Source organism: Chiroxiphia lanceolata, chromosome 1 (assembly GCF_009829145.1).
Source record: "Chiroxiphia lanceolata isolate bChiLan1 chromosome 1, bChiLan1.pri, whole genome shotgun sequence".
NCBI classification, from domain to species: Eukaryota; Metazoa; Chordata; class Aves; order Passeriformes; family Pipridae; genus Chiroxiphia; species Chiroxiphia lanceolata.
Genome location: NC_045637.1, coordinates 99,753,831 through 99,774,610, shown reverse-complemented (window position 1 = coordinate 99,774,610; position 20,780 = coordinate 99,753,831). Strand labels below are relative to the sequence as shown.

The 20,780-nt window shown below is 42.3% G+C and overlaps 1 protein-coding gene across 14 annotated transcripts in view; it reads right to left on the bottom strand.

Moving 5' to 3' along the window:
• The window catches only part of PDE1C (phosphodiesterase 1C), a 333,339-nt gene that overhangs the window by 75,826 nt on the left and 236,733 nt on the right, over positions 1-20,780 (bottom strand). For all 14 annotated transcript variants that reach the window (XM_032690599.1, XM_032690494.1, XM_032690515.1 and 11 more), the window contains 2 exons: positions 3,106-3,219; positions 2,069-2,251 (listed from right to left, as the gene is read on the bottom strand). In XM_032690599.1, coding sequence (XP_032546490.1) covers positions 2,069-2,154 — 86 coding nt within the window. In that variant the 5' untranslated portion in view covers positions 2,155-2,251; positions 3,106-3,219. The remainder of the gene's footprint in view (positions 1-2,068; positions 2,252-3,105; positions 3,220-20,780) is intronic.

Below are 20,780 nucleotides of genomic sequence, written 5' to 3'. Positions count from 1 at the left end.
CTTATTTAGCCCAGGAAACCCTAATTTGTTTTTTTTCTTTCCATCTTGTTCCTAACTTTCACAATATTCTCTATACTATTCTTTTTGTATAGCCTAATTTGAGCCTATATGCTCCGCATTATCTCATAGCTTGGCTACCCAGCAGGCCATGACAAAGAAGGTCTTCATCAGAGGGAAAGGCTACACTCAAACAACAAGATGTTCCCAATTTTCCATTGCACGTGTCTGTACTGATCTTTCAGCTCCCTTAGTCCTTGCTGGCCCACATGCAAGCTAATTCTGAATGTTCCTCAGAAATCATTTGTATGCAACTCCAGTTTGGTACAGCTGTTACTTTTGTCTGTATGTTGTCAAGATTAGTATAAAACCTTTTGGGTGTTCACCCCATGTCTGTGTTTCAGGTAAAAATCAACATCTGTAACCATACTAAAAGCATGTACGTAGCAGATTTTAAACTTCATTATAAAGCATATTTTAAAAAGATTATAAAGTATGTACTAGATTTTAAACTTGTTTTCAGGGCACACTGTGTTTAACAGGCTTAGTGAATGCAGAAGCATTGTCATAGCTAAAAAGCCTTTTCACAGGTCATCCTTTTTTGCCCTTAGGCATCATTGGAGTAAAAGGAGATGATGGAAGGCTCTCTTCTCCCATCTGAAATGATGCTGTGCAAAGTCTTCCTTCACTTCCATTTTTCTTTATCATGTTCTGTACTCAGACCTGGAAAAAGTCATCCCCTTTTGAAGAATTATATTCACCTGTTCCTCAAATTACAAAATTTCTTATCCCTTCCTCCCTCCAGTCAGAAGCTCCACAGCCTTCTCTTAAGTGACAACTCAGGCAGAATCCCTTTCCCTTAGCTCAGGAGAGCCACAATCCTCCTCTGGTGCCACATTATATCTCCTTTGGGCCACAGTGATTCAGATCAGCTGCAAAACAGCCTACTACAGCCTACTCTGCAGCAGTTAATTTACTTCCTTGTTAAGCAAGTCCCCCACTAAGAGTGAGGGTTAATTCACAAATAGCCTGTCAAACCTAGGAGAAACCTGTTCCAAGGAAAAATGACAGGTTTATGCTTATCACAATTTGCTGCCACTCAACATATGTACAGTAACTGGTGCACAGATAAAAATATTGGCTATAATCATGCCAAAGGAGGCTTCTGTGTATCTGTGTGGCTTGTGGTCTGCTCTCTGATACACCCAACCTCCTGCACAGAGGGCTGTTAGGCTGTCACTGCAATTCTGATGAACAGTGAGTGCTCTGCTCTTCCATTCCTGACTTGAATTTTGCTGTTACAAAATTCTCCCAGGGATCTGGGAGCTGCTGTCTTTCAGGCCGTCTAAAGACTGTTGACAGTTTCACATGTGCCAGCCCTCCTCCTAGCTTGAATGAAGGGAGTCAGCAAAGAGTTGTTACTTGATAAGAAAAGGTAAGATTGGAAGTGAGTCCAAATTGAAATGATTAAATGTTTTAAAGGGTTCAGAAAACACAATCAGTTCTGGCAACAGATTCTGATGTAAATCGCAACGGGGAAGGCTAAGAGGACTCAATGGCTTTTTTGAAATCCCCCTGAACTCTAAAATGTTCACATCAATCTTGATCTATAGTTCTTTCCAGTAATACCATGATAAAGGATTTTGTTTTGTTTCTTAGCAGTTTTTCATGAGAAATACTAGACCACAGAAGTAAACAGAGCCAAGGGGGAGTTTGGTCTGGCCTGACTGAATATTAAATGCTGTCTCTCCTGACCAAGGACTATGCAGAAATGCATATTCTCTGTCAAAATTACACCAACTGTGCAATTACATCTGTCCTATACTAAGAATAGATGAAACAGAACTGTTTCAGATTGCAATCTGTTACTTAATCCCAGATTTTGAGGTGTTATCCAAATCTGTGTAGGAACATCACTAGAAGCATATTAAAGTGTTCTTCATTCAATAGAGTAACCTACTAGTTCTCTGAGGTCTTCTGCCCTAAGGTACTGTCCTCCACCTCCTGTAATTGTGCAAAATCTGTGGTACCTGGGCAGTTACTAGAACAAAGTAATTACATCCTACTTCACCTTTCTACAAATATCCCAGCTTGTACTGCATGGACAATACTCCTGAACCGGGGTTTTTCCTCTGTCCTTTTGAGCATCATCCCCATTTGCCGTGTGAAGGTAGAAGCCAACCAGTCACGGACCTCTGAGGGCACAGAGTCAGACTGAATATCACTGAGTTCATCTTCTGTGTCCAGTAAACGCCTAGAAGGGTGAGGAACAATCGGTAAACAGAATCCCTTAGAGACCACTACAACATCATTAAGAAAAAAACTCCTCACATATATTCTAATTAAAGCAGCTGTTAAAAGCCTTTGGTTTATCATCCCTAATCAAAAACAATTATATAAGTCTTCAACAGTTTATTTCTCTTGTATACTTAAATTTCATTTTGTAAAACTCACTATTAGGCTGACAAACAAGAAGTATCAGCCTTCTGAAGCACAGCTACATGATCATTCACTGACTTCACATCTTCAGCTCATCAATATTTCCGAACTTTCTGCCCTTCAGAGGTAATTTATGGTCATTTCTAACTTCTGAGTTAGTAACACACAGTCCTCTCCTTTCCCATTCTGATCATCTGTGGCAACTCCACAAGTGCATTTGCCACTGGATAAATGGCATATAACAGAAAGAGGAACTCCTCTGCAAGGTCTTACCAGTCTATCTCTATCATGACCTGGAGTAAATTTTTTTTTAATTTCAAAGATATGATACAAGCGAAAAGATTTAACATTATTCAAAAAGAATAAATTGTAGGAATTTAGAAACTTTCAGAAAAAGTGGGACACAATTATTATGAAAACATTTCTCCATGAGAATGTATACTACATTTATGATTTCTTTTTATCTCCTTCCCTGGCTCACAAAATTTAAAAAAGCTTTTAAACCAAGGATTGAAGATCTGCTCTACACAGAATACAATACTGTAATGATTAAAAACATATTTTCTGCCAGTAATAAATCTTGGCTCAAATTTCCCAACTGACATTTAAGTTACAATTTTGTGTCATTGGTACTAGATATAAGAGTGCTGATGTCTGGAGTTAACTCACCTAGTTTCGTCAATGTATACTGACTCAAGAACAGTCGCAGCATATTCCAAATTCTTCTTTAGGTCTACAACCGAAGCTTCCCCTCTCTCCAATTGCTTTACCAAAGACCGCAATCTAAAAAAAAAGCAAAACAAAAATCTGATGAGTATAAAGAGAAATAGGTTTGACAGTGAGTACCAGTTCCCATCATGAAACCTAGCATACATGCTTGACAAGTGAAAATTTTGGAAGTCTACAAGTTTCTTGAAGCCGCATGCAAGAAATCAACAAAAATCACTTTTCAAAGATCAGTTACAATGATGCCAAGCAAACAGTACAATGCATTTAGGCTCAAATAAGTCTGCGAGTTATCACAGTCATAGAATCATAGAATATGCTGAGCTGGAAGAGACCCATCAGTATCATCAAGTCCAACTCCTGGCCCTATGCAGGCCACCCCAAGAATCACTCCATGTGCCTGAGAGCATTGTCCAAACGCTTCTTGAACACTGGCACGCTTGATGCTGTAACCTCTTCCCTGGGGAGCCTGTTTCAATGCTCTACCACCCTCTGGGTGAAAAACCCTTTCCTGGTAACTAACCTAAACCTTCCCCAGCTCAGCTTCATGCCATTTCCTCAAGTCGTGTCACTGGTCACATGGGTGAAGAGATTACTTGCCTCTCTGCTTTCCCTCATGAGGACTTTGAATAACACAATGAGGCCTTCTCTCAGTCTCCTCTTCTCAAGGCTGAACAAACCAAGTGACCTCAGCCACTTGTCGCAAGGCTTCACCTCCAGACCCTTCACCATCCTTGTAGCCCTCCTTTGGATGCTCACTAATAGCTTAATGTCTTTTTTATACTGTGGTGCCCAAAACTGCATGCAGTACCCAAGGTGAGGTCTCACCAGTGCAGATTAGAGCAGGACAATCACCTACCTTGACCAGTTGGATAATTTAAAATAGAAATCATGTGGATTTCTGAGAGGAAAATTTCAATCCAGCCATAAGACAGAAGTAACTTTTTGAATAGTATCTGTTAATAAACAATAGCCATTCATAATGATTGATGTATACATATGCAAAATTCTATTAGAGTATATTCAGGAACATTACCATAGAAATACTATACAAGGTTAGAAAATGCTATGATTTTCATTAGATCAAGAGGCCACCCTTAGACTATCCCGTCTATACCAAACAGAACTCATGGAAGTTTTATCAGATCATTATTATTGTTGTAAGGGGGAACAGACTTTTTGAAAACAAAAATTTGTGAAAATATTGTCTCATCTGTCAAAGACAATTAATATATTTGTGTAATTTTCTTTTCTCTTTTCCTTTTTCACTCTACTAAATTAGAAAAAAAAAAAGGAAGAAAGAGGAGAATAAAATCTAAAGGCAAGCAGCAAAATCTAAATATTTTCAAACAATCCAGTTTGCATGCTTATAATTAGAAGAAAATTATCATTCCATTAAAAGGAGAATGGGATAAAGACTTGAGAAATTAAAACATTTTTGTGAATGTCCTCTTCCTTGCTAAAAAGAAGCTAAATAAACATTCAAATATATATTTAACAGCGTAGCAGAAATCATTAATTGTTAATTTGTCCTGTTCAAGATGCAAAAATGTAGAGGAGCAGTCATGTCACCTATAATTTGTCCTCCAATTAGAAGACTACTCTTCCTCATGTTTTTCTATATTCTGTGGAGTAAAACAGCCTTTTCCACAAAGCAATTCAGAACTAGAGCCCAATATAGGTGTCTGCTTTCACTTTATTAACTGTCATGGCTAGGCTTCGCAAACGAAGATTTCGGAAAGGCTCTATCCACATTATGCCAGACAGACATGTCCAATTGCAAAAGGCACAACAGAAAGACTCCTTAGATGGTATATTCCGCAAGACACGGTTCTTTCTGCGTTGTCTTTTCTTCTCAAGAGTGATCCTCCATGCGTTCTCAAAAGCATCAGCAGCGTTATAGATGCTGTGTCTCCAGGCCTCCCGATTGGAGGCCAGAGTAGACCAGTTATGTTGATCAATATGGCCAAGGCTGAGATGTTGTTTCAGGGAGTCCTTGTATCTTTTCTTCGGGACTCCTCTCTTGCGGCAGCCAGTGGCAAGTTCACCATAGAGCAAGATCTTAGGGAGGCGGTGGTCCTTCATCCTGGAGACGTGTCCTGCCCAAAGCAGCTGTGTTCTCAGCAACATGGCCTCAATACTTGTGACTGCTGCTCGTTCTAGAACAGATGTATTGGTCACATAATCTGACCAGTGGATGTTAAGGATTGTACGGAGGCAGCGTTGATGGAAGCGTTCTAAGAGACGCAGATGGTGGCGGTAGATGACCCATGATTCGGAACCATATAAAAGAGTAGACAGCACAATGGCTCTGTAAAGACTGATCTTGGTACTTTTCTTCAAGGGTTTATTTTGCCAAACTCTTTTATGAAGCTTTCCGAAAGCACTATATGCCTTTGCTAACCTGTTGTCTGTCTCTCCATCAATCTTACCATCCGAGAAGACGAGGCTGCCTAAGTAATTAAACTGCTGGACTGATTTCAGCTCTGATTGGCCAATGGTGATATGGGAATGATGGAAGACTTCCTGAGGTGCCTGTTGATAGAGAACTTCTGTCTTCTTTAAGCTGACTTCCAGACCAAAGAGCTCAGCAGCGTCTGCAAAGCAGGATGTTAAATGCTGCAGAGATGCTTCTGTGTGGGCAACAAGGGTGGCGTCATCAGCATAAAGCAGCTCCCGGACAAGATGATTTAAGGTCTTAGTGTGGGCCTTCCAGTCGCCTTAGGTTGAAGAGGCTCCCATCAGTATGATATGGAATATAGATACCATCTTGATCATCGAGGTCTGCAATGGCCCTTAGGAGCACCATGTTGAAAAAGACAGTGAATAGAGTTGGTGCAAGAACACAGCCTTGTTTCACACCATTGGATATTAGGAAGGGCTCAGAAAGTGCACCACCATATCTGACTTGGCTGCGCTGATCCTCATGAAGTGAGATGATCATTTTAAGGAACTTGGGGGGACATCCTAAACGTTCTAAAATCTGCCATAGACCTTTCCTGCTCACATTATCGAAAGCCTTGGTGAGATCAACAAAGGTTACATAGAGACCTTTATTCTGTTCCCTACACTTCTCCTGCAGTTTTCTGAGAACAAACACCATGTCTATGGTGCTCCTGTTGGCCCAGAAACCACATTGGCTTTCAGGTAGAATTCCTTCTGCTATAGTGGGTATTAGTCTGTTCAAAAGTATTCTTGCCGGGATTTTGCCAGCAATGGAGAGCAGAGTAATACCACAGTAATTTGAACAGTCTGATTTAACTCCTTTCTTCTTATACAAAGTGATGATGACAGCATCACGAAGGTCTGATGGTAGTTCACCTAGTTCCCAACAGCGCACCACAAACTCGTGAAATTTAGCATGGAGTGAGTGCATGGCCCCCATGTTTCCAGATTTCAGGTGTGATTCCATCAATCCCAGCTGCCTTGTCAATTTTCACCTGCTGTATGGCCTTAAGGGTTTCTCCCAAAGAGGGGGCAATATCCAATTCATTCTTCAACGGTTGTTGTGAGATGGACTGAATTGCCGAGTCCTGAACTACACGGCTAGTGCTGAAAAGAATCTGAAAGTGTTCAGACCATCAATTCAGAACAAAGGTTTTATCTGTCAGAAGCGTTTCACCATCAGTGCTGAGTAGAGGGCTTTGGACTTGGTATGTAGGCCCATATGCTGTTTTCAAGGCCTCACAGAATCCTCTGTGATCACCTGTATCTGTGCATAATTGAGTTTTCTCAGCTAGATGATCCACCACTTGTTCTGGATGTCACAGAGTTTCTGTAGGAGCTTGCTGCACGCAAGATGAAAGCCTGCTTTTCTTACGTGACAGGATGGCAGTGCAAGGTGTGCTTGGTGAGCGGTTCTCTTCTTCCTCAACAATTTCTGGATCTCTTGATTGTTTTCATCAAACCAGTCCTTGTTCTTCTTGAGGGAGAACCCCAAGGATTCTTCAGAGGACTGCAGGATGCTGTTTTTAATATGGTGCCAGAGTGTTTCAGGAGAGGGATCTAAAGAATCTATAGAATGATTTTCAAGCCTAGTTTGAAGTAGTAGGAGCCTAATCTCCTACAGTAGACATACGCATGAAGTTCTTAAAATTAAGTGAGTATCTGTATTTCCTTGCCATTACAATGCCCCTGTGGCATCAGTGCTTTCAAAAGAAATCAAGTCTCCACGGGGCTGTATTTCATGGAAGAGCTGAAGAGCAGTCAGTCTGCCTGTGCGCACTGCACCAACAGCTCTTTCAAGCTGGGTTTCCTTCCCCCCAATTTTTCCTCACATAAAGAGTGAGCCTATGGAGGAAAAAAAAATCATAAAAAATATCGATCATTTCTCTGGCTAGGTCACATAAATGCCACTCCTGCTAAGAGTGGTGCTGCTGACACACAGCTACATATTTAGCTTTACAAAGAATCTTGAGCAACAGGCAGAGCCTCCATCTCCAGGAGATGGATCTCTCATCCACTTGTCAGCAATTGAAAAACAAAAGTATTATTCAATATTTCAGTCCTGATGTGAGAATGGAGATGGGAAGATCAGTGATGTACAGATACACTGAGCACAACTTCTCATCTCTGTAAACAAGGTGGAATGCATTCAACATATTTCCCTCCAATCCTGAAATCCAGCCCAGAAAATCCATGGCGTAACTTCAGCCCCATGAAAGAAGCATGGTTTGGTGCTCCCATACCCCTCTGCTGTGTAACTGCACCACCAGGTGTTAACAGCAACACAAAACCAAATACTTTCTTTGAATGAGCAGAGCTAGGAAATGTGCTTCCCCACTTTTCAGGCTGATTCCAGCCTCAGGCAGCACACATGGAAGATGAATTTGCCTCCTCCCTTGAGCTAAATCATTGATCCCTCCTATCCATTCCCAGCTTTCCTTGCCAATACCGGAGGGGAGGAAGAGAAAATAAATAAAACCACTTTCGCATCCAAACAGTAAGTATTTTTTCATATGCCTCCTCATTCCTTCATCCCGTGTATGGGGAGTCTGCAGATGTGACCCCTTAACTAGCTAGCAGAAATATTGTACACAGGAATCAATATTGCAGGAAGAGCATTACCTTTGGCTCTTCCTGACTTTTATTCCATTAATATAATTATCCAGCAGCTTTATGCCACAAGTCATTCAAAATTCATGATGAATAACAGCACAGTGTTAGTGCTTCATGGTACCAACATTTTTCATCAAAGAAGATTATGCAGAATACTATGTGCATCAATCACTTGGAAAAACAGTACTGTTGCTATAATAAAATCCTGTCACACCATGTGCCACTCTCATGTGAAAAAAACATTACACTGCATTCATCTTACTATATATTAGTATATATTACTATATATTCATCATTATCTATAACTGTTGCTGATTCATTGAGTCACAGCAGCTGCTCCCTGTACTAAATAAGAGTCTGGTATCATTTGTCTTTAATGTATTCCATGTATCTCTATTTTTTGAAGTAGTCCTAAATGGACTGAAGGGTATCCAGGTAAGTATATTAACTGAAAAATTCTGTTTCAAGGTGGCTGAAATAACTCTCAAGTTCAATGAAATTACTCAGGAACGTGGTTTAGTGAGGGCTTTGCAGGGCTGGACTTAACAGTTGGACTAATTTGTGATAACATTCCTTTGATAGCCAGCTCAAATAGCTTTTAAAAAAAATGAAAATAAATAAAATCAACCACAAGCTTTAGAAATTTACAACATTATAATCAGAAGTAGACCTAATTGCATAAAAGCCAGCTTTGCTGTACACACACAAAAAGACCAAGAGTTGCTTCTAAAGGCTGGAAAGACAAATATCTGCTGAACTGAAAGACAAAACCTTGCCTTCTGACCTACAGTACATTCCTCACCCTTCTCTGGAAAACCACCATGATTACTGGTAGTAAACTCTTTAGCTGGTTTGAGAAACAAATGTTCACTGTGCAATGAACTATATTTCTATCAAAGAATGCCTACACAGAAATAGGTGTGCATCTGTTATCTCACTACAATGTACAAACTCGATAAATGTGATATTCTGGAGTCATACGAGAGTTAGATAGCATGTGCAGACCAGCTAAGCAGTGAACACATATAAGGCCTGTCAGATGCCCTGCAACAGTACCTGTCCACTTGTTGTGATGTAAAGACACAGTAAAGCAAATACACTGCCCTAAAGTATCCAGAGCAGACAGCATGAGGTTATGCGGTATAATGCACATGTGCAGCAGTTTCCGTCAGCTGGGTGAACAGGTGCCTCCACAGTTTTTCAAATCCTTTGAAACCCAAACAGGGGATTGGTGGGAAGGGTACAGCATACACAGAAAGTAATCCAGGAAGCTCACCATCTCTTTTCACAACAGTTAGCACGTATTATTCATTCCACAATCTGCTACATCTTAATCTAAGGCTCTGCATACATGGCATGTGTGAACTACCAAGGAAAAGACACAATCTAGAAAGCCAGCTCAAGCAGTAATCCTCAAAATGCAACTAAAAATAGAGTGACTGGTAGCCTGCGACCCAATGCATTTGTATTAGGCTGGATAGTTATCTTCTGTCACTACTACTGAATACAAAAAAATGCAAGTCACAACATGCAGAGGAAGAAAAAACATGTGTTTACAAAGAGCAAATATACAGTACTGCTACACTGGAGAAAGCTACATGCAATTTCCCAAGTAATTGTTTTGCCTTATTCATGTTTCCTAAAATATCCTTCTTCCATTGAATAAAAAATTAAAAATGCAACGACATGTTCAGTGGCCTTGGTAGGATGGTGAACAACTTGTTTCAACTCACCTTGAGTCAAATAAAATTTTGACCACATTTGTCAACTGTAAGTGAAGTCATACATAGTTTGTATTTTCACTTCACAGTTGTCGTGGGGGGAAACAGTTTTTCCCCCTACAAACTGGTCACCAAGGAAGGCCTAGACCAAACTACCACAACAGTTAAAAATGCTTTCATGCCTATTAAATGAAGTCCTGTGCCTAAAACATTAGCAAACTTTGGCTTACTCAAAGATTTTCAATAGAACAACAACCTAGGCACTTCCTCAGCACCACATCCTTTGAATTCCCCTTGTCTCCATCTCCTGCTACTGAAAACTCTAAATGGTGTGCTCTCCTTCCATGTGCAAACACCTCCCCCAGGGTCTGAACTTTGGGAACTAAATCAGAAAATATACGCAGTAAAAAGTCTTGGTCATGGTGTTGTTTTTTTTTTTATTCAAGTCAACCACTTCACCTAGCACTAACTCTTTATAGAAATTAGGCACACATGCTCATGGAAGTCACTGGAGATAGACAGCTATGATGAACCAGTTGACTGTCATTTACTTCCTCTGAAAGGATGCACTGCCTCTTTGATGTGCCTTCCTTCCTCCACTAATGAGAGAAATGAGCCAGAAGATGAGCTTAGGTGGTCATTGTGGTTTCAGACAGCTAAGAAGAGGTGAGATGACTCTTTCCACTGAATAAATTTGAGAGCTGAACAAGGATAAATTTCAGATGTGGGAGAGAAAAAAAGGCTGCCATATTCTGTTTTCACAATCAGCAATCTTCTAATTGGTATTTCCCAAAGAAAGCCTTCCTTTTGGTGGACTACTACTTTTTGAGATGTTAGTGTGAATTAGTTTTTTGGGGAAACTGAATAATCACAGTACGATCACTGAATTTGTTGACACTGAGATCCAAAAACAGCAAATGAAGTCTTCCAGAACTAAGCCTTTTCAAATCACTGTTGCCTTTTTAAAAAAAACTGTTGTAACACATCAGACACAAATCTAACACTTTTTAATTTGCATCTTTAAAAATAGGTACCTGAAATAAAACATCTATAAATACAAAATATATGTATAACATAATAAAATGGTATGCAGTAAACTCACTGCCCTGGACTTCAAGAAAGCAGACTTCAGCTTCTTCAGGGACCTACTTGGTAGAGTCTAGTGGGATAGAGCCCTGGAGGGTAGAGAGGCCCAAGAATACTGGCTAGTATTCAAGGAACACCTCCTCCAAGCTCAGGAGCAACGCATCCCAACAAGGACGATATGGGGTAAAAATGTCAGGAGGTGTCCATGGATGGATAAGGAACAGCTGAGCAAACTCAGAGGAATAAAAGAAGCTTACAGAAGGTAGAAGCGAGGACAGGCTGCCTGGGAGGGAGGGATACAGGGCAATTGTATGAGAAGCTAGGGACAAGGTTAGGAAAGCTAAGGCCCACCTAGAATTGAGTCTGGCCAGGAAGGGCTTCTACAGGTGTGTTGCTAACAAAAGAAAGAGTAGGGATAATGTGGGCCCTCTCCAGAAGGAAACAGGAGACCTGGCTAACCTGGATATTGAGCGGGCTGAGGCTGTCAATGACTTCTGTGCCTCAGTCTTCAATGGCAAGTGCTCCAGCCATGCTGCCCTAGTTGAGAAAGGCAAATGCAGGGACTGGGAAAATCAAGACCCACTGTAGGGGAGGATCAGGTTTGAGACCATCTAATGAATCTGAATGTGCACAAGTCTATGAGATCTGGTGAGATTCATCCATGGGTCCTGACAGAACTGGCAGACAAATTTGCTAAGTCACTATTGAAAAATCGTGGCAGTCAGGTAAAGTTCTCGATAAGTGGAGAAAGGGAAATATAGCCCCTATCTTTGAAAAGGGGAAAGTGGAAGACCCAGGGAATTACACAGCAGTCAGTCTCACCTCTCTGCCAAGCAAGATCATGGAGCAGATTCTCCTGGAAACTACGCTGTAAAAAAAAGACAACCAACATGGCTTCGCTAAAAGCAAATCATGCCTGACAAATCTGATGGCTTTCTATGACAGGGCTACAGCATTGATGGATAGGGGCAAAGCAACTGACATTGTCTACCTGGACTTGTGCAAAGCGTTCGACACTGTCCTGCATGATTTCCTTGTCTCTAAATTGGAGACACATGGATTAGATGAATGGAACACTTCGTGGATAAAGACTTGGATGGATGGCTGCACCCAAAGATTTCCAGTCAATGTCTCATTGTCCAAGTGGAAACTAGTGACAAGTGGTGTCCCTCAGTGGTCAGTGTTGAACAGCCTGATACCGTTCAACCTCTTTGTCAGCAACATGGACAGTGAGACTGCGCCCTAAGCAAGTTCACTGATGACACCAAGCTGTGTGCAGTTGACACATGGAAAGGATGCCATCCCAGAAGGATCTTGACATACTTTAGAGGAAGGCCAATGAAAACCTCATGAAGTCCAACAATGCAAAGTGGAAGGTCCTACACCTGGGTGGCAGCAACCCCAGGCACACCTATAGGTTGGGCAGAGAAGTGACTGAGAGCAGCCTTACAGAGAACAACTTGGAGTGATGGCCAATGAAAAACTGAACATGAGCTGACAGTGTGTGCTCATAGCCCAGAAAGCCAACCGCATCCTGCATCAAAAGGAGCATGGACAGCAGCTCAAGGGAAGTGATTCCCCATCTACTCTGCTCTCCTGAAACACCACCTGGAAAATCATACAGTTCTGATGCCCCTAACATAAGAACGACATGGAACTTTTGCAGCAGATCCAAAGGAGGGCCACGAAGGTGATAAGGGGACTAGAGCACTTCCTCTATGAAGACAGGCTGAGAAAGGTGGGGCTGTTCAGTCTGGAGAAGAGAAGATTTCATGGAGACCTCATAGCAACCTTCCAGTACCTGAATGGGAAGCCAGAGTGGGACTCTTCATCAAAAGCTGTACTGATAGGGAAAGGAGTAATGAGTTCAAACTGGAAAAGTGGCAGTTTGAGATAGAAATTCTTTACTGTAAGGATGGTGAGGCACTGGAACAAGGTGCCCTGAGAAGCTGTGGATGTGCCACCCTTGGAAGTATCCAAGGTCAGGTTGGAGGGGGCTCTCAGCAACCTGATCTAGTTGAAGTAGTCCGTGCCTATGGTAGAGGGGTTGAAACTTGCCCTGGTTCTGGCCAGGACAAGGTTAATTTTGCAGTAGACAGGATGGCTACAAAAATCTGAATAAACAACAAATGGTGCAATCAAAAACTTTCAGAAGAAGCAAAACAAAATCCCAAATCCCCAGGCGGGGGGGGGGGGAGAGGAGAAGAAACCCGCGGCAACCCGGGAAGGGGGGGGAAGGCAGGACTGTCCCGACAGTTCAAAAGCTGCTTGCAGCCACGTGTGTTCGCAGCCCATAATGAAGGAGTCGCTTTTTTCCACAGGCAGTCTTGAAAGCAGAATACCTTGCTCTGAGATGGGTCGGTCTCTCTCTCTTGGTCGTTCTCTGCAACGTGGGGAAAAAACTACTTCTCAGGAAAAGAGAAAGAGGCGGCCAAAAACCCGGCTCCCGCTCTGTTCGGCCCCGGACCAAACCAAAAGCCCCCGACCAAAGGACTCTCCAGCTATCACTGCGGCCCCCGTGCTTCCCTGCGACACCTCCGCAACTCCTCGCTCCTGCGCTGCCCCGCACGTGCGGCTCCGCTCCGCCCCCACCTCCTCCCCGACTGCTCCCATCTCAGAAGAAGCCGATGGCGGGGGGGCGGGGGTGTGACGGGACCCTAGGGAAGAAAAAGAAAATTCCAACATATCTTTTCAAACCTGTGACAGAGGGGAAGAGTCTCTTCTGAGGAGAAGGGGTCTCTTCTGATTGGCTAGTATGGCTGCAGTAGGGTCGGGGTCCACGGTGAGAACTTTGCATGTGAATCACTCTCTCTCTTTAGTACACTTTTATTAGTAGTATTGTTGCTGATATAGTTAATTTTCTTATCTCATTGCTGTTTCTAGAAAATTGTTCTTATCTGAAGCCGTGATCTTTACCTTCTGTGCCTCCCATTCTCCTCTCCAGCCTGCTGCAGGGGGGAGGGGGAGGGAGAGGAGGGGAGTGATCGAGTACCACACGGTTTGGAGAGTGTCAGTGGGAGCGCTAATTTGGGGAGTACTATTACTAAACCACAAAAAAACCTAAATGATCTTTGAGGTCCCTTCCAACCCAAACCATTCTGTGATTCCCAGAGAGAGAAGTCTAAATTTTCATTTGAGATGACTAACACATACAATCAGTTTAGTGTTGATGCATCCAAACGATTCATTGCACTTTGTTTTATACAGATGGAATATTTTTCTTTGAAACAACAATTAGCACGTTTCTGGGTCCTTCAACAAGGTCATTCTTCAAAACAGTGCTAGCAGATTGCTTTGTGCAGATCTGAATGTCAGAGTACACACCACACGTACTCTTTCCTTAATGCACACAGCAGAGATCAGGGAGAAGTTCGACAGATAATTTCAAAATATTTCATTGTAGCCTTAGTTGTCCCCCATCTGTTACCATTAAAATATCCAAAAGCAGAAAGTCTGTAATTACCTCATGCTTTCCAGTTCCCAAGGTCAATTACATTCCAGAGCAGGTTTTAGGAATTCTGAAGGCAGTTACACAATTGCAGATTAGAGCCCACATGCAGTTTGAGCTTCAGGTAGGAATATGTCCCTATTTGATCTTCAGAAATGTACAGTAAGGAAAGGAATCATAAAATATTCTGAGTTGGAAGGGACTCACAAGGATCATCAAGTCCAGCTCCTGGCCCTACATTGGTCATTCCCCAAAATCACACCATGTGCTTAAGAATGTTGTTTGAACACTTCTTGAACTTTGGTAGGCTTAGTTTCATGACCAATGACCTGGGGAGCCTATTCCAGTGTTCAACCACCCTCTCTCTCTGGGTGAAGAATCTCTTAATACCCAATCTAAACCTCACCTAACACAGCTTCATGCTGTTCCCTCAGGTCCTATCACTGGTCCCCAGAGAGAAGAGATTGGTGCCTGCCCCTCCACTACTCCTTATGAGGAAGATGTAGACCAAGATGAGGTTTATATAATTTTTACATTATACTGCCCAAAACTGCACACAGTACTCAAGGAGAGGCAGCACCAGAACAGAGTAGAGCAGGACAATCACTTTCCTTGACCAACTGGCAATGCTGCCTTTCAGAGCACACTGCTGACTCATATTCAATTTGCCATCAGCCAGGACCCCCAGGTCCCTTTCTGTAGTGCTGCTCTCCAGAGTCACGTTCCCCAGTCTGTACGTACATCCACGGTTGTCCCATCCCAGGTGCAGAATCTGGCACTTGTCTTTGTTAAACTTCTAATTTGTCAAGATTTCCCTGCAAGGCCTCTCTGCCTTCAAGGGAATCAACAGCTTTTCCCAGTTCAGTGTCATGGGCAAACATACTTAGTGTTCCTTCAAGCCTGTGAGACACTTGATTGGAACAACTTGGGGGGGTGAGAGGGAAGGGGAAGGGGGACAGGTCGAATTTCATAGAGGTGAGGTAAAGCTTTGTCCCACATGCCAGCCCCTGCAGCCTCACTGGGCAGCCCTGGAGCAGCTGTCAGACAAAGGCAGCCCAGGAGCAAGCCCACACCATGCCCCTGGAACCCTTAACCCAACCTCTGACTGACTGGCACAGTGGGAGCACCACCCCTCAACCCACTCCAGAGCCCCAGAGTGGCCGGTGGGATTGAAGTCCCGTCTGGGAGGAGTGGCCATCAGGGGCCAAAGCACATAAAACCGGCAACTGGTGATTTCCACGTTTGCTTGAGACCTATCGTCTGGCCATGTGGAAGCTGGACTCTCACAGGACTCCGGTGCGAGCTATGAGCTTCTCTTTTTCTTTACTCCTTCTTCTTCTCTTAATCTCCTTTCTTAATATTTTGGGTAATGTGGGAACAAATTGGTTGGATTTTGCTAAGTTGTATGCGTTAGCATGTGCTAAGTCAATGCTTTGTGGAATGCTTTGTTTTGGTTGCATGTTACCCTTTAAACTTTTGACAAGATCTCTTATTTCCTAGAGTTTATCAGTAAAGTACCCCCTGAGTAAAAGTGTGTAGCTTTTCTCCTATGCACTCTTTCTTAAGGTGTTAAAAGAACCGAGGGCTCTTGTAATAATTCAGCAGGTGAATTTTTGGAGCCTTTTATATTTTTAAAGTAAAACTCCCTTGGTAGCTCGAGACTTGGGATTCTACAAAGTGCTGCATCCAAGTAATTGATAAGGATGGAGAAGTAGTTTCTGAGGCCGCTTCCTTTCAGTGGCCTTTCACCTTCAGCCATCAGCATTTCTCAAGACCCAGACAAAGGCTCTAACTCACTTATATCACATCAGCTATGGCAAGAGACAGGCACAGATCAATGACAAATTCCGATATGACCTCAGCATTCTTTATAGGGTTTGGCAAACTTCTGCTTACTCTACTGGACCTCTAAGTTTCTCTAGATTCCTAAGGCAGCTGCATGCACTTGAAGTCACCATCACTGACCCCACTAGAGACAGGGCAGCTGATGTTTGCCAAAGATTTTGTGTTTTTGTCATGGTTTAGGAATGGCACTCCCCAATTTAGTTCTCCCACTGAAAAGAAAACCACAAGCTGCTCCCCGCCATCTCCTATAGTGGGAAAAAAAAGGCAGAGATTACAGGTTGAGATAAGAACAATTTACAGTAAACAGCGAGAAGATAAAAAAATAAAAAGTAACAGCAACAATATTAATAACAAAAGCTATAAGACAAAGTGTGCAAGTTTTGAGCTGGCTTCCTGCCAAGTCTCCGGAACTTGACAACAGGGTCTGCTTCCCAGAGAGGGAAGAAAAACAACCAAGCAGCCAAAGCTATAGCAAAAATATATATTTTACATACGAAACAGATATATACAGTGAGAATATTATATACCTATAACCCCAGAAACCCTAAATAGCTTCCTAAAGGGAAGAGGGGAAGGCAGAAGGGAAAAAGGACAAAATAGGACGAGAAGGGACAAACACAAAACAGGTCTACACAATCTAAAAACCCAGTAACCAGCAAACTGAAGAACTGGCAAAATCTCACCACTTCCCTTGGGAGAAGCAGGACGGCTAGACATGGCCCAGCACTCTCCCCTCACACGTGGCAGATAACAGCAGTCACCATAGGCCTCAGCTCCAGATAAGCAAGGCTGAGACAGGGACCCACCGTTCTTGAACCTCGCCAGAAAGGAAGAGAGAGAGGTCCCTCCTTTGGCTTTATTTATACCTCAAGTTACGTAAAGGAATAGCATGGAATACTTCCGTGATCACCTTCCTAGTTCCTTCCTGGTTACAAGCTGGTCTCCAGGAAGGCCTAGAGTGAAAACTATCACACAAAGAAAAGTTTTACATGGAAAAATGTAACAAAATACCAACTGGCTCTTCCCCACCACACCACACCACACTTTACACAGCCCCAAAAACAAGTGAGTCTGTTACTCCCAGCCCTTGCAAGTCAATATGAGATGGTATTGAATAGGACTAGCATCTGGCCATGTCCCCTTCCTAGCTACTGTAAAAAATTAACCCTGTCCTGGCCAAAATTCAGACATTATCCACTACTCTACACCATCTACATCATGCCCAGATCCTACACCTTCCTCTCTCTCTCTCTAAATATGTAAATACACACAACCTCTAAGATGTCTGAATTCATTTAGTCCATGACTGTAGGTTCTATCTGTCCTAGATGTCTTGCAGGGCAGGAGGACTGGTGGGCTGTCAGCTGTTTGCAAGCTACATCAGCAGCTCACGACTGGTGCATCTGGAGCAGGCAAAACTCATTGTCCATGGTAGTTATGGTATACAGTGGCAGTGCCATTCAGCACCAGACATTATACAATTCAAAAGACAGGCTGTTCTCACGCAAAAATCAAATCCCCTTAAAGTACACAACACGTTACCCAGTCCCTCTGTATTACCCACCAAGTGTACCTTGAGGAAAAACAATCCCACAGATGGGTTTGCCTTCCCTTGAGGCAGACTAATCCACTGTCTTCCCTAACGCGTTCCTCATACGCACCACAGGGACTTTATTCCCTTGTACAATGTGCGGAGGTTTTGACTGGGCAGGGCCAGCTTGGTTATTGGAGCCTCTAGTGTTCATTAACCAGGTGGCCTTTGTTAAATGTAATTCCCAATTTTTGAAGGTTCTATCACCTACTTTTTTCAATGTGATTTTTAACAGTCCATTGTACTATTCAATTTTCCCAAAGGCTGGTATATGACAGGGAATAGGATACCCACTCAATAACCACTCTCTGGCACAGGTGTCTATGAAGCTATTTTTTAAATGAGTCCTGTTGTCTGACTCAATTCTTTCCAGGGTGCCATGTTGCCACAGGACTTGCTTTTCAAGGCCCAAGATGGTGTTCTGGGCAGTGGCATGAGGCACAGGCTATGTCTCCAGCCTCCAGTGGTTGTTGCCACCACTATAAGCACATAGCACTTGCCCTGGTGGGTTTGCAGGAGCGTGATGTAATAAATCCACGAGGCCTCCCCATATTTATATTTTGACCATCATTCACCATATCACAGAGGCTTTACCCACTTGGCCTGCTTCATTGCAGTGCATGTTTCACAGTTATGGATAACCTGGGGGATAGCGTCCATGGTTAAGTCCACCCCTTGATCACAAGCTCATCTGTATGTTGCATCTCTTCCCTGATGACTCGAGGTGTCAGGGACACACCAAGCAAGAAATAATTCACCCTTATGTTGCCAATCCAGATCCAGATGAGCCTCTTCAATCTTGGCAGCTCTATCCACTTGTCCTTTTTTGCAATGTTCTTCAGTAGCCTGAAGAACATTGGGTATGTGTGCATCTACATGACATACTTTGAGAATCAACCTCTCTACCCAGGCGGTGATGTCTTGCCACAATTCAGCAGCCCAGATGGGTTTACTACCACTGCCCTGCCAACTGGTCTTTTTCTATAGGTCTAGTCTCCCCCACAGAGCATTTGCTACCATCCATGAGTCAGTACAGAGGTAGAGTACTGGCCAATTTTCTCGTTTAATGATCTCTAAAGCCAGATGGACTGTCAAAGTTTAGATTGCCTTGGTCAAACAATCTTACAGAAAGTTAGATTTAAATGAAGTTGTCTTCCTCCCATTTAATCCTTCCCCAAATTAAATCCTTCTCATTAAGAACAAAACAGAGACTAAACGGATGTTTGACACATCTCAGAGGTCTGGAACTTAGCAAATAAACTGTCCAGATGTCCTAAAAGCAGACAGCCGCATCTGTATTGTGTGCAATGAGAAGAGGAAGCTGTACAACTGGATGTGTCTTCTCTTTGGAGAGAAGAAGATGGAAAAGACCTTTAAGATCATTGATTCTGTTAGCTTCAGTGGAAGGTCACAGGCAATACTAATTCCTTAATGAATATTAATAATTAGGATTGGACACACCATTTTACTTTCTCAGCATGAATGAGACTATCTCATTTCTGCTGTTTACATGGACTTCCAATTTGGTTTTTTTTTAGAATAGAATAGTTCAGTTGGAAGGGACCTACAACAATCATCTAGTCCACTTCCCTGACCACTTCAGGGCACTTTTTTAAGTTTTGACCAAAATTATGACTGCAGATGGTTTTCTTCTCTTTAAAACAAATTAATGTCAATATAAGAGTAAATGAATCAGCCTTACATGCCTGTAAGTGTAATGTTTCAAGTCAAATGAAAATAGAAAACTTCACAGAATACACTGTAATGTACTGGCTCCAGAAACAAGCCTACTAAAAAACTGTTGTGCACAACAGCTCTGACTTAAATCACATTTAAATATAAGACCCTTTTGCTCTCATCTTGACTTTCAAATGTGTGAAAAATCTAAAATAAAACAATAGAGCCCATTTATTCTTGCCAAGTTTCTGAAATTTGGGAAAGATTTGAGAGGAGATGTGGCAAACTTTGTACTCCACCCTCTCAAATATGCAATGAAGGGATCAACTTTTTCCCAGTGACCCCACACAAGAACAAGGAGGAACAAAAATCTTTCTCGTTACTTTTCACAGACAAGTAATACAGTCTAATAGCCACCAACAAAAAACCCAAAACTTTGCTGTGGATGTACTTAATTAAGTTGAAATTATTAACATTACATAAACTTGATTTATAGATCCTTCAGATGACAGAGACCATTTTCACAAGTTATGTGGGTCACCCTAGACAATAAGCAATTTTTATCTCAAACATGCAGTGTTGCAAATTTTCACTGTCTCAGGTTCAGTTCTAGGAATTAACAACCCCTAGTAACTTTCCTTTTATCCACATTTCATCAGCATCTTTAGTCTCTGAGTTAGTAATCAGTAACCTATCCAATAGCTCGTGCTCCTTCTCACTGTAATCTCTGAGATAACAAGAGACTTATATGTTTTTCTGAAATATCTATGCTCATTACAACAGTATTCTGTCTTCCCTGGGATTGGAAAAGAGGAAATGAAGGAATCATAATTATTTTGTCAGTGAGGGTTCATGAGCAGAGAGTGGGATACTGAAAGCTCCTAGAAGCAGACTGGGAGCACAGGAGAACTAGAGAACAATTCAGTTAAGGAATGATAAAGCAAATGTAGTCAGAGGAACCACTAGATGGTTAAGACCCAGAACTCCTCTAAAATATTGAGGGGAAAAAAAAAGTAGATTTGAACTATTCTTAAAGGTGAGGGAAAGGATAATAATAAAGATGCCTAAAGGATGGATTTTAAAGGTTCTTTGCTTCCTTAGTTTTCCCTGACCTCAGTATGCATGGGCTTTTTCAGTATGTCCCAGGATCAGTGTGTTTCCTTAATCATGGCTAGGCTTCGCGAACGAAGAT